Raw genomic sequence first — 16289 nt, 5'->3', positions numbered from 1 at the left:
GTAATTCTGTGTTGTTGTTGGTGTCACACTGCTTTGCTTTATCTTGGCCAGGTCGCAGTTGTAAATGAGAACTTGTTCTCAACTGGCTTACCTGGTTGAATAAAAGGTGATTATTTTTTATTTTTTAAATACTGTATGTGGAAATGTCTTATGTCCATCCTACATGTAGTGTTGGTACATGGAATATTCCTCAACTGCATATATCATAAATTGCCATTGCAAATAGAAGTATTATGTTCAACAACTGACATTTTCAGATATTATTTTGACAAACACACTTTGGTGTTTACAATTCATCCTCTATTGTCATAGATTTGGTGGGCACTGTCATCTGTGATATGACTTTCTTTAAGCACATACTGATGAAACTGTCACTTAATATATATTTTTTAAAGTCTACAAACGCTCTACATTTATTCACTCTGTGATAGGGTTGGATCCTATATGCTACTTTTATTATTGTCCTGTAAAAGGTTCAGTGCCTATAATTTAGGCTGTGTGTAGAATGGGGCATAAAAGGAAATTACCTCTACTAATAAATTACTACTAGATTATAGTGATAAGGAAAACAGTATACAAATTTGGCTTGTGTATTCATTTGCCTATAAGTAATCATAATTCCATTCTTTTTTACATAAAAAAAGAGAATACTTCAAAATGAGAAGATCCTGCCATGGAAAAGACGACTGGGCGGACATAAAGTGGAAAGGAGGGGAAATAACTCACACCATGCAGCAGGACACCTTCAGCTGTGGGGTCTTTGTAATGCAGGTTTGATAGTTATATTTTAAATAATGAATTGTTAGCTGTTATGTGACAATTAGAGTTTTGACCCATTTTATTTTTTGGTGTAGATGGCCAATGAAGTTGCACAGAACTTCCCCAACATCCCCTCCCAAATTGATATGGAACCTTCAAAAACACATGGAGCAACTGCGAAAATAAATGGCTGAGGATATACTAAAAATGTCTGGTATGTAATGACATTTAATTCAAAGTAAATGTAAATTCTTTATTTTTATGTAGTTGTGTGGGACAGCCATATGTTCAGTTCATGCCTATGATTTCAAAGTTCAACAAAGCCAACAACTGCTTCATGTGTGCCACTGATAAAGAACCTGGATGTGGCCCAAAGACTGACTGGGTTAGTAACTTTTTTAAACATGTTTATAATCTTTTGACAACAGTGACGGCATGTAAGACAATTTATGATATAACACAATGGATGACTAATTCGTCATTCTGCATTGATATTTGATATTATTTATAACGTGTTACGCTTTGTTGTTTTGATTGAATGTTTTGCATGCCAACGGTGGTTCCATGTGCTGTGCCTAGGAATGAAGACAAAAGAGTTCAGAGTAAAGAACAAACTGGAAGTGCAGTCTTTGTTGTTGAAAATGTATGGTATACCCAATCCACACTGAAGAGGCTCTGAAATGTACATCAATTAAGTTTCATACTTAACTTTAATTAAGTGTCTATTGACATGTTGGAAAAGATTAAAGGTCTACAATTTGTTTAATTTGTCAATATTACATTTTTATTCATTTATTTACTGTATTGACCAGCATACCCACTGCAGCCTACCTCACTAGCTCACTCTCCATCCCTGATTTGGACAATTAATAGCATGACTCTCGTACTTTGCCCTTTTCCTTTATGGTTGATATTAACGACGAAAGGAGATATTATCTGTCTCTCTCCTATTGTGTACCACTGTTAAATACTGTGGAAAAATTTTAAACAGGGAAAATAAGTACTTACAACTACCAATTATTGTAGATAAATAAAGAAATGGGTAAACACAACACTGGACTGAACCCCCTAATTGTCAAACGAATATTAATCTACAACAATATAGAAGATACATGACTAGAGGTTATGCAATATGGGTGTATATCCACTGCATGCTTCTTAGGTGTGTAATTGACATGACCAAAGAGCTATTGCAAATATGAAACTATGAAAAATGTACGTTACACTGCATGATTTTACAGTACACAAACAAGAGTGTGCAATATAGAAGGGTAGTCAGCAGACATTAGGTCACATGACCAAGGAGCTATTGAAATGTTAGATTTAGAAAAATGTATGTAAAACCATGAGCTGAAAATGGACAAACTAAAGAATGTGCAATGTGTGCCTATGCCATCGGGTTAGCTACAACCAGTTTTGAAAGTGTAAGGAGTAATGGTTAAAGAGCTATTGAAATTTGAACAATTTGATTTGTCACTATGTTGACGGTCCCTAACTACTGTTGGTTGACGCAAGGAAAACTGCAGGCGAATATCCAACCTGAAACTGTCTTTACCTCGGTTTACAGGGACTATGTTTGGGAAACCCTTATTCCCAATCCCACTTTCTCCCCATGGCCGCAACCATCGCACGATGAACGGTAACTTTGGCCATTAGGGTCGTAGCCTACATTACATGCTTCAAACCATGACTCGACACAGTAGTTGCTACAAACCTGCTCGATGTAATTTTATCTCCGGACTGAAAACCAAATCTAGCAGCCGTCGTAAACGCTTGATCTCCTCCTTTGAACTGGAAATTTCGTCCTGGTATTCTGTTATCGTTTTTTCCACTTCTACGTATATCTCCACAGCAACCGCGGTTAGTCGCTTGGTAAGAAACACATTCAACAACTGTAGTTTGGACATTTTTGCAAGACCTAATGTAAAAGACTTGACCACTTCTAGCTAGCAGACTCGCTACGTATGGAAATAACCTCTCAGACAAAATGTACCCAAGACCACGTGACCTCATCCGCGAACATCGTCATGTGATCACAATAGGAAGTGGCGTTAGCACCTTTGAATCAGACGAAAAGACTTAGTTGGGTGGAAGCGCCCGATATATTTGATTGTTAACCTTCAAGGTTTCCCCATGAAAAGACGAAATCATTTGTGTTTGATAGTGACGACAATGGGGACACTTTTTCTGCTTATGGTGGTATTATATGGTTCAATAAATTCACAGGTACGTAGCTCCTTTCAATTGTTTTTATGGTATTGACTTACCTGTTTTGCTGACTGTCAGCATCATGTCCTTCCTTGCCCTTGTTGAGTTAGCTAACAGTTGCCAGAATCAATAGTTACTTGTCATATGTGCCCTAATACATAGATTACAAAATTATTTCTCACTTAAAACCCTGTTCAGAACAAACTGTCTGTTTTAGAACAGGATCCTGTCTGTCCTGTTAAGATATCCTGTCAAAATACTGAGCTGCATTCAGTACGTCTTTGTACTGAACGATCAGTTGAACAACGGGATGGGTTGTGGTAAAGGCCCTGTTTGAGACCATCAAATCCATGATGTAAATAGTGACTGACTGATCTACAAATATTAATGAGTAGTTCATTATTGTGCAAAATGATTTGGAGATGAATCAGTCGGATGCAATGTAGAACAAGCCCAAAGACAGTACAGTATAAAACCCCACAGTGGAAGTGTCATAATACCCATAAAACCTAGCGGCCAAACAGGGAAATGGTTCCAATTGATTTCTAGCATTAATTTTACCCTTTGGGGATTTTAGAAACACTTCAAGTAAGGACTGTGTTTTGTGTAGGCTGACCCTGGCGTGACGTTTTGATAACCATGTAAATCTCTCTCTCGGACAAGGTGATTTTTATCAATATATTCGGCTCTATTTAATCTCAAATTCTTAAATGCTAATTAGCATCAAAGTAGACATCATGCAAAACTACAAATCCCTACAAGCTCCTGCACGTCATCTCTAGCTGACACCTTTGCTAACAGGTATTATGTCAATTTAAAACTTGCGCAAGACAGTTAACAGAATTGTCAATTTAAAAAAATGTAGCTAATTTATTCATTACTATATTTAGATATTAGATAGTTAATTCAGACATTGTTACCTTTGCCTCAATTCAGCAGTCTCTTCCAATCATGGTATTTGTGGTTCTTTATGATAGCCACATTAGCAGCTAATCAGTAGTTCTTTTTTTGTGGGGGGGGGGGGGGGTACAGGTGAATATATTGATAAATCACCTTGTACTAGAGAGATTTAAACGGTTATCAAAACGTCACGGCAGGGTAAAGGTGACCGCTTGCTTTCCAGACGAAACAGTTTGGTAGAGTTTGTACATATAATATGACAATATTTTGTGACGTTTTGGACTTCGGTGAGGTTTTTTTCGGCTGTTTGGGCACCCATTTTTTTATAGTGGCAAGCCGAAGTCTACACCCCTTTGTCTGTGATTGGTCAACAGTAGGGATTCTTCAATTAAGACTTTGTTGTCATTCAATGAGAGACGACTCGTTTTCATGCACATTTTTTAATTTACTGCACCAAACATCTTAGATGTAAAATTGCGCAACTAAGATCTCTTCTGAAAAAATGTCAACTCAAGAAATCTGTCATTAATTTTATCTTTGATTAATTCTGACTATTTTCAGGAAGTGTATACTCACCACAGCATCTCAAAATGGACATACAGTAATATTGAAGCTTTTTTTCTAATTTCTGAAGCGAAGGTCTTTTATTAAGGGAGTATTGCGAACACACTTGTTTGATGGGAACCATTTCCCTGTTTGACCGCTAGGTTTTATGGGTATTATGACTGATACTGTGGTACTGTGAAGATAGGCAGAAACTGCTTCTCCAATATAAATCCCCGATCACGCTTGTTGGCGATGTTATGGTGACGTTGGCTAGCTAAACCAAAAATAGTTAATCTGTGTCGTTTACAGTGGGAGCAAATGAAGCATAGTGGGCAGAACAAGCAAGGAGGTAGGGCAGGTTTGAGCATGTATTTGTATATTTCCATTAGGGAACACCACCTGTGAAGTATGAAAACTGCACAAACTCAATTCGACCTTGCACTCCTAAAAACACATTTTTTTTCAACTTTGGAAAAGCATAGACTCCGTAAAACTTTGTACACTGTGTTCTGAACAGAGTTTTTAGTTTTGGGAACAGAAAAATTGATTGAAATCAGATTTTTCATAGATGACAAAATGTGCAGAATGTCGGCCCAGTTTCACCTAGTGTCATCCTCTCCCACTACCTGCGACTGGACTTCCACTCACTACCACATTTGGTGGTGAGAAAACGTTGTAAACGGATGCTTCAGCTTGATAGCCTTGTGACGTGTCTGGGTTACCCCTTCTGTCTGTGATAAGCTAATGCAGAAACACATCATCGGGTCTAAAGGTTGTCTGGCGCCGAACTGCGAATGTGCAGGCCGTCAAAAATTAAAGACACTCCTTCGATATAAAATTGCTTTTGACCAAAATGAAAACGTGTCAATTTCACAAGGTTGGAGTAATAACTTGTTTAGCTACTTAGGATATTGGCTCGAATCTAGGTTGTGCCTTTAGATTTTGAGAGAATTAACAACTAAGGAAGAATATTTCACTTCTGTCATTGACTTCTCAAATCCCAAACCCCGGCTTGTTCTGATCTCAAGCATTCCCCGGAAGTTTTGCTTTGTTGCGCCTCTGGGTTTAGAAACTTTGTTTGTGGGAACCATCATGAAACTGAATAAATACATGTTTTTTTATCTTGGAATGTGTAAAGGGGATTTTCAGGTGAATAAAAAAAGAAAGCAGTCGTTGATAATATCAATAAAAAATCTGTCCGGTTTATTACAAGTTGCAACAAGGAGACACCTCCAGAACAGTACTAATGAAAATGTCTGGCCCATACACTACAGAACGTTCTTTAAACACCAGCCTGAGAGGCTTGAAGGAAGTCACAATATCAGCTGCTACAGAATCACACAGTGTCACAGATTCTTTATCTGTTATTCAACACTGGCAGACATTTGATACTGGCAGCTAAACAGGTCAAAGGTAGTACTTAGTTACAACCGATAGAAAACAACTTAATTAAATATGGTACTTAAACACACGGTAAATCCTGTTTTCCTACCCCCAATGGAATGCATCTGTCTGCATCTCCCCGCACATACAGTGCCTTCAGAAAGTATTCACACCTCTTTAATTTTTACACATTTTGTTGTGTTACAGCCTGAATTTGAAATGGGTTAATTCTAGATTTTTTTTTGTCATTACACACAATAGCCCATAATGTCAAAGTGGAATCTTGTTTTTAGAAATTGTTACAAATTAATACAAAATGGAAAGCTGAAATGTCTTGAGTTAATAAGTATTCAACCCCTTTTATGGCAAGCCTAGATAAGTTCAGGAGTAAAAATGTGCTTAACAAGGCACATAATAAGTTGCATGGACTCACTCTCTGTGCAATAATAGTGTTTAACATGATTTTTTAATGACTACCTCATCTCTGTACCCCACACATACAATTATCTGGAAGGTCCCTCAGTCAAGCAGTGAATTTCAAGCAATGAATCAACCACAAAGACCAGGGAGGTTTCCAAATGCCTCACAAAGATGGGCACCTATTGGTAGATGGGTAAAAAAAGCAGACATTGAATATCCCTTTGAACATGGTGAAGTTATTAATTACACTTTGGATGGTGTAGCAATGCATCCAGACACTACAAAGATACAGGCGTCCTTCCTAACGCAGTTGCCGGAGAGGAAGGAAACCGCTCAGGGATTTCTCCATGAGGCCAATGGTGACTTTAAAACAGATACAGAATTTAATGACTGATAAGAGAGAACTGAGGATGGATCAACAGCATTGTAGTTACTCCATACTAACCTAAATGACAGCTTGAAAAGAAGGAAGCCTGTACAGAATAAAAATATTCCAAAACATGCATCCTGTTTGCAATAATGCACTTAAGTAAAAGTGCAAAAAAATTGGCAAAGTAATGTCCTGAATACAAAGCGTTATCTTTGGGGCAAACACAACACGTCACGGAGTACCATTCTTCATATTTTCAAGCATGGTGGTGGCTGTATCATGTTATAGGTATGCTTGTCATCAGCAAGGACTAGGGAGTTTTTGAGGATAAAAAGAAATGGAATAGAGCTAAGCACAGGCAAAATCCTAGAGGAAAACCTGGTTCAGTCTACTTCCCACACTGGGAGACAAATTCACCTTCCAGCAGGACAATAAGCTAAAATTCAAGACCAAATATACACTGGAGTTGCTTACCAAGACGACAATTAATTTTCCTGAGAGGTCTAGTTACAGTTTTGACTTAAATCGTCTTGAAAATCTATGGCAAGAGTTGAAAATGGCTGTCTAGCAATGATCAACAACCAACTTAATAGAGCTTGAAGAATTAAAAAAGAATAATGTACAAATATTGTACAATCCAGGTGCGCAAAGCTCTTAGAGACTTACCCAGAAAGACTCACAGCTGTAATCGCTGCCAAAGGTGATTATAACATGTATTGATTTAACTTATTTAATCAATATATATTAGTCTTTTATTTTTCATAAATTCTAACATGTATAAAAAATATATATTCCACTTTGACATTAGAGTATTTTGTGTAGATCGTTGCCAAAAAAATGACAATTAAATCCATTTTAATTCCACCTTGTAACACAACAAAATGTGGAAAGAGTCAAGCAGAGTGAATGCTTTTTCTGAAGGCACTGTACCATCAAGTTTATTACATATCAATCCATATCAACAGTAAATCAAATACAGCAAAATAATTAGGCCTAATCAATAATTTCCCATTAGAATGCATAAGGCAATGTTTTTTGTTTCTTTGGCAGCAATTGGAAACATCTGGCCTAAAACCAGATTACAGACTTCTTGGGCGACCACTGTACAAATTGGATATCAACTGGCCCAAATATCCCGAGCTTTTCAGCGGCGAGGTATTTGGAGTGGCTGTCAACCAGTATGCCGGTGTAGTATATGTTGCACAGGTCAGTATGTTATCTTGATGTCCTGTATTTGATGTCCTGTATTTGATTTATAACCAATGGTGTTATGATACAAAACTTAAAGAGACAAAGGGAAAAGAAAAAGCAAGGCTTAAAAAAACAGATTAACATAACATTATCATTGTAAAAACAGTGCTGAGTACAGATGTGCTGTACAAAATAGATGGCAATGTAGGCTATTAGGTATTAAATAACCAAACTTCTATGTCACAGAGAGGTGAGACGGTGCCAAAGGTGCTGGTGTTCACAACAGACGGAGAGTTCCTACAGGCCTGGAACACGAGCACCCTGGAGATGCCCCATGGGATCTTTTTGGCCGATGCCGCCACCAACCCCACCGTGTGGGTCACGGACGTAGGAAACGGTGAGGCCTCACAGCAGACCTAGACCCGGTTTCCCGATAGAGATGGAACTTAAGCTTATGAGTGTAACGATGCACCTTTCCTACAGCGGCTGAAGATGTAGCATGCGTTTCCCAAAACACCATGCAGAGAGAATGGTTGCTAAGTGTGTCGTTGGAGTATGTGTCGATACTGATAGGATCAAAAGGAAGGGAGTGCTGCTTTCGGATCAGCTTCATTCAGCTCTTTCCTCAACATTGTAATTACAGTGCATTCGGAAAGTATTCAGACCCCTTCACTTTTTCCACATTTTGTTACATTAAAGCCTTATTCTAAAATTGATTAAATAAAACATGTTCCTCATCAATCTACACACAATATTCCATAATGACAAAGCAAAACAGGTTTTTAGAAATGTCTGCAAATCTATAAAAAAAATCTATTAAAAAAATACCTTATTTACATAAGTATTCAGACCCTTTGCTATGAAACTTGAAATTGAGCTCAGGTGCATCCTGTTTCCATTGATCATCCTTGAAATGTTTTTACAACTTGATTGGAATCCACCTGTGGTAAATGAAATTGATTGGACATGATTTCGAAAGGCACACACCTGTCTGTATAAGGTACCACAGTTGACAGTGCATGTCAGAGCAAAAACCAAGCCATGAGGTCAAAGGAATTGTCCGTAGAGCTCCGAGACAGGATTGTGTCGAGGCACAGATCTGGGGAACTCCAAAATCTCTGAGGCAATGCAAGTCCCTAAGAGCACAGTGGCCTCTGTCATTCTTAAATGGAAGAAGTTTGGAACCGCCAAGACTCTTCCTAAAAAAGAACCCGATGGTCACTCTGAAAGAGCTCCAGAGTTCCTCTGTGGAGATGGTTGTCCTTATAGGTTCTCCCATCTCAAGATAGAAGTCTTTGGCCTGAATGCCATGCGTCACGTCTGGAGAAAACCTGGAACCATCACTACGGTGAAGCGTGGTGGCAGCATCATGCTGTGGGGATGTTTGTCAGCGGCAGGGACTGGGCGACTAGTCAGGGTCGATGGCAAGGATGAACGGAGCAATGTACAGAGAGATCCTTGATGAAAACCTGCTCAGGACCTCAGACAGGGGCGAAGGTGCACCTTCCAACAGGACAACGAACTTAAGCACACAGCCAAGACAACGCAGAAGTGGCTTCGGGACAAGTCACTGAATGTCCTTGAGTGGCCCAGCCATAGCCCAGACTTCAACCTGATCAAACATGTCTGGAGAGAATCTAAAAATAGCTGTGCAGCGACGCTCCCCATCAAACCTGACAGAGCTTGAGATGATCTGCAGAGAAGAATGGGAGAAACTCTCCAAATATAGGTGTGCCAAGCTTGTAGCGTCATACCGAAGAAGACTCGAGGCTGTAATCACTGCCAAAGTGGCTTTAACAAAGTACTGAGTGAGTAATGGGATATTGTGTGTAGATTGATGAATAAGGCTGTAATGTAACAAAATGTGGAAAAAGTGAAGTGGTCTGAATACTTTCCGAATACGCTGTATTTCACAATACTGATGCCGTTTCAGCTCCTATAGAGATATTACTATCTACGGCTGCAAATATTCTAATGCTTACCCAATAAAAATGCTCTAAATCACAGATTTTGCATGTTGCGCACATGTTCGGCTGCACCATTAAATATTTTTTGACAAATTACAGATCGTAGCTTACAAGTAGCAAATAGAACTCAATTGATTGAACATAGTTTACTTGTTTATCTTTTAATGCAGTCATCTCGGTTTGTATTTGAAGCATATTTTTATATGTTGCTTGTTTGTATCAATTGCAAAGACATTGGCAACTTTGTTTATGTAGTCAACTTTGTTCTGAAGTTATTGAGGTCACAGAGAGAAGGATAAACCATGTGGTTCTATGTTTAGCGGAGATCTTCTGTGTATGTGACGCGGGAGGGCAAAAAAGCATCTAACAACGCATTTAGCTGTTCTACAAGTGGTCTAATGTAGGGTTCAGATTACGAGTGTTTTCAAGTGCAACGTTAACGATAGTTTTGGGAAACCACTCAGAGATTTAACGATGGTCCTACGAAGGTTCTAACGATGAACTTAGCCATAAAGAGCCACTGAACAGGGCGATTTGCACGTGTTTTTCTATCGCTCATTAGAAAACTAGATTTCGGTCTTAGAGGTGTGTTTCTTGACCGATTCCGCATTTGGTTAATGTTTGTTCCCTATGAGACACTGTAGATGCAGAAGCCTATTTCACTTCCTCAAAATTCCCAGAATTAATCTAAGAACTCATGAAATCTGTAATACATTTTTACATTTTGGCCGAGGATGTTTTAGATGCACAATTTTGCATCTAACCAAGGTATTTGGTGCAGTATTTCTCAAGTAAAAACATTTACGAAGTGTAGTCTTATGTAAACAGTCGGAGCTGCTGGGCAGATCTGTCTCACTGTCTATGCTATTGGATAGAGAGCAATCACCGCAGATGTTCACATTTTTTACATTTTTACATTTTAGTCATTTAGCAGACGCTCTTATCCAGAGCGACTTACAAATTGGTGCATTCACCTATAATATCCAGTGGAACAACCACTTTACAATAGTGCATCTAAATCTTTTAAGGGGGGGGTTAGAAGGATTACTTTATCCTATCCCAGGTATTCACCTTATGTTAGTGGGCAAATGGACATTGTCAAATCAAAACTTAACCTTAATTTACCGGTGTGACACACAGATGTTCCAAACTCTGTTTTAGACGAGACTGACTGCATGACCAAAATCATCCTATTTACACTTTGTAGTCAATTTTGACTCTAAAATAACTGACTCATATCGATGCCACATAGGCCATTTTCAAAGGGATTTGTTGCTTTTTAAAGGCATATGCTTTTTAAGATGCTTTTGGGAAACCGGGCCCTGGGTCGTGTTCATTAGGACACGCAATGGACAACATTTTGCAACGGAAAACTAAAATAAGCGCTATTGTGAACGTATTCTATGTACTAAACACGTTAGTATTGACAAAATACGGTGTATTTACCTTGTTAGTCATACACACATCTGGTTGATAAACAATGGATCCAGCTAAAGTACCTTGCCTAATAGAAAACAGTTTTTACACAACCTCATCTATTTCCCAAAATATGAGCCTCCTTGACCTGTCTGCTATCTCATTGCTTAGAACGCTGCTGTAGTCTGTGTTTTGAGTGACTACTGTACTTTTCCTATCCAATCTGTTGTAGGCCCGTATGGTCACTCCATTAAGCAGTACTCTCCCTCGGGCAAGCTGCTCCAGGTGCTGGGCTCAATGGGGGAAGCCGGCTCTGGGGTCAACCCGCTCCAGTTTGACCAGCCCGCTGAAATCTTTGTCCACAGCTCTGGGGAGATCTACATAGTGGACGGGGACGGAGGGATTAACAACCGCCTCATCAAACTGTCCAAAGGTGATTAAATTTACATTTACATTTACGTCATTTACGTCATTTAGCAGACGCTCTTATCCAGAGCGACTTACAGTAGTGAATGCATACATTTCATACATTTTTGTTTTTCTGTGCTGGCCCCCCGTGGGAATCGAACCCACAACCCTGGCGTTGCAAACACCATGCTCTACCTACTGAGCTACAGGGAAGGCCATGATGATGACATTCTAACCACAGAGAGCCTAGAATAAGTTATGAGTTCTATATGTCATTCTGTGGTTATAACATTACGTTCTGTGCCAGAGCCACACTTCCAAAATGCCATTTACATAGAAATATAATTTCTAGAATGGACATTCCCATTAAGGTTCTGATAATTCTATTTGTATGGCCATTCATAGAAAATGGTGATACTACCCATTGAAATAACATAATGCTATAGCCATGGTGTGATCCATGTTATAACCTCTATATGGTTTCTCTACAGACCTGGAGGTGCAATGGATGCACGGAGAGAAGGGCCAGGGCCTTGCACAGTTCTACATCCCCCATAGTGTGGCAGTAGATAACTATCAAAGGGTAGGTGCATTGTGCAGGACTCTGCTGTACAAGCAGTGCTGTGTTGAAGACAACTTGAAGTTCAAAACCTTATTGTCCAATATTGTGAAGTGATGTCTAAGCAGGCAGCTCGTGGTTGAAATGCTTCACAAGCTGAAGTCTCATCTCACTCAACTTTATAGAACTGTACCTGATACAGATTGATGGTGACATTTTCGTAGTGCAAACGAATTGTGCAAAGTGCAAGAAATACTGTAAACATTATAATTTTGCAGTGTAATTTAATGTGAAACTTTTCTTCAATTATATGCGTTATATGGGCTCCCGAATGGCTCAGCGGTCTAAGACACTACATCTCAGTGCAAGAGGCGTCACTGCAGTCCCTGGTTCGAATCCAGGCTTCATCACATCCGGCTGTGATTGGGAGTCCCATAGGGCGGCGCACAATTGGCCCAGCGTCGTCCTGGTTTGGCCCGGGTAGGCCTTCATTGTAAATAAGAATTTGTTCTTAACTGACTTGCCTAGTTAAATAAAGGTGAAATAAAATAAATAAGGAGGCGATTAATTTAAGTAGAGTTTAGTAAGCTGGGCATTACATAAATACACGGAGTGTACAAAACATTGGGAACACCTGTTCTTTCCATGACATAGACTGACCAGGTGAAAGCTATGATACCTTATAGATGTCATCTGTTAAATCCACTTCAATCAGTATAGATGAAGGGGAGGAGACAGGTTAAAGGAGGAGTTTTAAGCCTTGAGACATGGATTGTGTATGTGTGCCATTCAGAGGGTGAATGGGCAAGACAAAAGATTTAAGTGCCTTTGAACGAGGTATGGTAGTAGGTGCCAGGCACACCGGTTTGTATGTCAAGAACTGCAACACTGCAGGGTTTTTCACACTCAACAGTTTCCTGTGTGTATCAAGAATGGTCCACCACCCAAAGAACATCTGTCCAACTTGATACAACTGTGGGAATCATTGGAGTCAACATGGGCCAGCATCCCTGTGTAACGTTTTCCACGCCTTATAGTCCATCCCCCGACGAATTGAGGCTGTTCTAGGGGGAAAAGTGTGCAACTCAATATTAGGAAGGTGTTTCTAATGTTTTATACACTCAGTGTAGTCTCCTCTTTATAATGCATATTATTTAAGAAAAATGTCAAATGAAATCACACTGCCAGATTATGAGGTTTATGGTAAGCTTTGGATTTTATGGTAAGTGTGTGTTGTGGTGTTGCGTAGGTGTGGGTTGCTGACAGAGGAAACAAGCGAATCCAGGTGTTTAATTCTGTGACTGGAGACTGGCTTGGAACATGGGGAAGCTGTTTCAATGAGGACGCACCCTACTCTGTTAGGTTGGTAGTGATAGTCCCAAGATTTACCTGTCAGTCCTATTTTGTTTTCTTTCATGGACTAACTGGTTTTGCTAACTGCAAATCAATATTATGAAGGTTTCCTTAATGTTATGTACACTCAGTGTAAGTAATTATCCCCATAGGTTGACACCAGACCAGAAGTACTTTGTGGTGGTGCAGCTGAACACCAATCAGATCTCCCTACTGGAGGCTCCACCTGTGGGTGTGATTGGTCAGTGCCAGGTGGTCAGTGTCATCCAATTGGCTGAAGACGTCAAGCCCCACCTAGTGGACCTGGACCTGAAGACGGGGGCTCTGTATGTGGCTGAGATTGGTGCCCAGCAGGCTCAGAAGTTTACCCCATTCAGCCTGGGTACTGGCTTCCTGCAGGATGGTTGATGCACTTTATTATAGGCCGTGTTCCAGGCGGACTACATTGCAGACACAAAACAGATCTCAGAACACCTGGATTGGTGTTTAACATATCAGTTAACCACATCATATGACAGCAATCTGATGCCCGACTGCGCAGTCTATGACGTGGGCACAGAACCACTGGCTGATGCAGTACAACGTCTGCAATGTAGTTGGCCTGGAACACGACCATAATCATTTGATGAGAAGTTAACATGTATATTTAAATAGATTCAAATGAGCCAAGCCAAGCATTTATTGGACAAATCAAAGATGCCATTTTCTCCCCATACTGCTCATTTGAATACTTATTTACCCCAGGCTCACTAAGGCATAAAGTCCTTTGTATGTAACGTGCTACGCCAATCAGGAACTCTTAACCAGCTCTATGTTTACTGTTTAGTTCTTATGGAGGTATAGAAAAGTATTGCATGTCCAACTAACCAATCTCACCGGTCACTTATGTTAGCGGCTTGATGTTAACCAAACCTCATGATCCTGTTACTTAATTGCATGAAAGAAATGGTTGTAAGAACAATAATTTGAATTTCTTTAATGCAGCTATGTTTTAAAAGCGTCAAAGTGACTTGTGCTGTATGAGGTACTACTACTATCAAGTTTAGAAACTTGTTTTCTTACTTGCAGTATGTTTGATCACAGTAATATGACCAGTGCTATTCAGATTAGATTTGAAAGGGTTTGGTCTCATCCGCTAGCCTGTATATCTTTTGCCAGGGGAAGTGTCGTGATATATGAAATGTGTGGTTTTGCATTGAAAGTGTATAACATAAGCTTTCAATGCATAACACAAGCTTTCAATGCAAAGCATAACATTATTATGCGTGTGTGTGCATATGGTTTCATTGGAATTACAAGTCATATCATACTGTCTTTTTTGTGTTTTTACTCTGGGGAACAAATCTTATTTTATGGGGAAATGTTTACATTGCTTGCCCCTGAATATTGTTTGTGGTTATATGCATATCATATTTTGATTGTATGAATGTACTGTGATTTGTTTCTGCTGCTTTTTATTTGTGCCATATCTTAGTCATGCTCGGCATCATTTTTTTTTATGTTGCTTGTTGTTCTTTCATTTTCAAGGGTAAAGATTGACAGAAATAACATCTAAATAAACTTTTTGAAAACCAATTTTGTCATCATGATAAAGCTTCCCCTGGCTTTTGTCTCATTATTTTGATGCATGAATACCAGGGGAGGACGGCTCATAATAATTTCTGGACTGGAGTGAATGGAACGGTATCCAAAACATGTTTGTTACCATTCCAGCCATTATTATGAGCTGTCCTCAGCAGCCTACACTGATGAATCCACAACCCCTTCATGTAAAGGGATTCTGAAAACAGCAAGGCAAAGAAAAACAGACCAAAAACAGGAATTACAGTCTGAGTGACAAATTTAATTAGATTATCAATCCACAGTAATTGCTCTCAAAATGCTGTTAGAACTCTGGTTTAGTAGAATACAGTTGAAATCGGAAGTTTACATATACTTATGTTGGAGTCATTAAAACTTGTTTTTCAACCACTCCACAAATGTCTTGTTAACAAACTATAGTTTTAGCAAGTCGGTTAGGACATCTACTTTGTGCATGACACAAGTAATTTTTTCCAACAATTGTTTAGACAGATTATTTACAATTCCAGTGGGTCAGAATTGTACATACACTAAGTTGACTGTGCCTTTAAACAGCTTGGAAAATTCCAGAAAATTATGTCATGGCTTTAGAAGCTTGCTAATTGACATAATTTGAGTCAATTGGAGGTGTACCTGTGGATGTATTTCAAGGCCTACCTTCAAACTCAGTGCCTCTTTGCTTGACATCATGGGAAAATCTAAAGAAATCAGCCAAGACCTCAGAAAAAAAATTGTAGACCTCCACAAGTCTGGTTCATCCTTGGGAGCAATTTCCAAACACCTGAAGGTACCACGTTCATCTGTACAAACAATAGTATGCAAGTATAAATACCATGGGACCACACGGCCATCATACCGCTCAGGAAGGAGACACGTTCTGTCTCCTAGAGATGAACGCACTTTGGTACAACAAAGTCAAGGTATTGGAGTGGCCATCACAAAGCCCTGACCTCAATCCTATAGAAAATTTGAGGGCAGAACTGAAAAAGCGTGTGCGAGCAAGGCCTACAAACCTGACTCAGTTAACCAGCTCTGTCAGGAGGGATGGGCCAAAATTCACCCAACTTATTGTGGGAAGCTTGTGGAAGGCTACCTGAAACGGTTGACCCAAGTTAAACAATTTTAAGGCAATGCTACCAAATACTAATTGAGTGTATGTAAACGTCTGACCCACTGGGAATGTGATGAAAGAAATAAAAGATTCTCTCTACTATTATTCTGACATTTC

General features: G+C 39.4%; 2 protein-coding genes across 3 annotated transcripts in view; one reads left to right on the top strand and one right to left on the bottom strand.

Moving 5' to 3' along the window:
* Positions 1-2747, bottom strand: part of LOC106603771 (uncharacterized) — a 34797-nt gene extending 32050 nt beyond the window's left edge. The window contains exon 1 of the mRNA XM_014197831.3: positions 2474-2747. Coding sequence (XP_014053306.1) covers positions 2474-2666 — 193 coding nt within the window. The 5' untranslated portion in view covers positions 2667-2747. The remainder of the gene's footprint in view (positions 1-2473) is intronic.
* A 30-nt stretch (positions 2748-2777) lies between these two features.
* nhlrc3 (NHL repeat containing 3) lies at positions 2778-15055 on the top strand. Of its 2 annotated transcripts, XR_014392217.1 has the most exons (8): positions 2778-2985; positions 7637-7792; positions 8024-8174; positions 11393-11593; positions 12060-12151; positions 12468-12607; positions 13377-13489; positions 13633-15055. XR_014392217.1 is itself a non-coding variant. In XM_014197830.3 (7 exons), exons 1-7 carry the CDS (start codon positions 2893-2895, stop codon positions 13886-13888), a joined length of 1062 nt encoding a protein of 353 aa, XP_014053305.1. In that variant the 5' UTR covers positions 2778-2892; the 3' UTR covers positions 13889-15055. The 2 variants fall into 2 exon arrangements, 1 of the variants encoding a protein (XP_014053305.1); XM_014197830.3 differs by lacking the exon at positions 12468-12607.
* Positions 15056-16289: the final 1234 nt, after the last annotated feature.

Source organism: Salmo salar, chromosome 04 (assembly GCF_965601325.2).
Source record: "Salmo salar chromosome 04, fSalSal1, whole genome shotgun sequence".
NCBI lineage: Eukaryota > Metazoa > Chordata > Actinopteri > Salmoniformes > Salmonidae > Salmo > Salmo salar.
The sequence above is the reverse complement of the archived record's forward strand: the minus strand, read 5'-3'. Positions and strand labels throughout refer to the sequence as shown.

Bases quoted from the DNA above. Each gene is read 5' to 3' on its own strand.
- nhlrc3 (XM_014197830.3), top strand. From the start codon at position 2,893: ATGAAAAGACGAAATCATTTGTGTTTGATAGTGACGACAATGGGGACA. The intron at 2,986-7,636 runs GTACGTAGCTCC...TTTCTTTGGCAG, and splicing joins ATGGTTCAATAAATTCACAG to CAATTGGAAACATCTGGCCT. The intron at 13,490-13,632 runs GTTGGTAGTGAT...TTATCCCCATAG, and splicing joins GACGCACCCTACTCTGTTAG to GTTGACACCAGACCAGAAGT.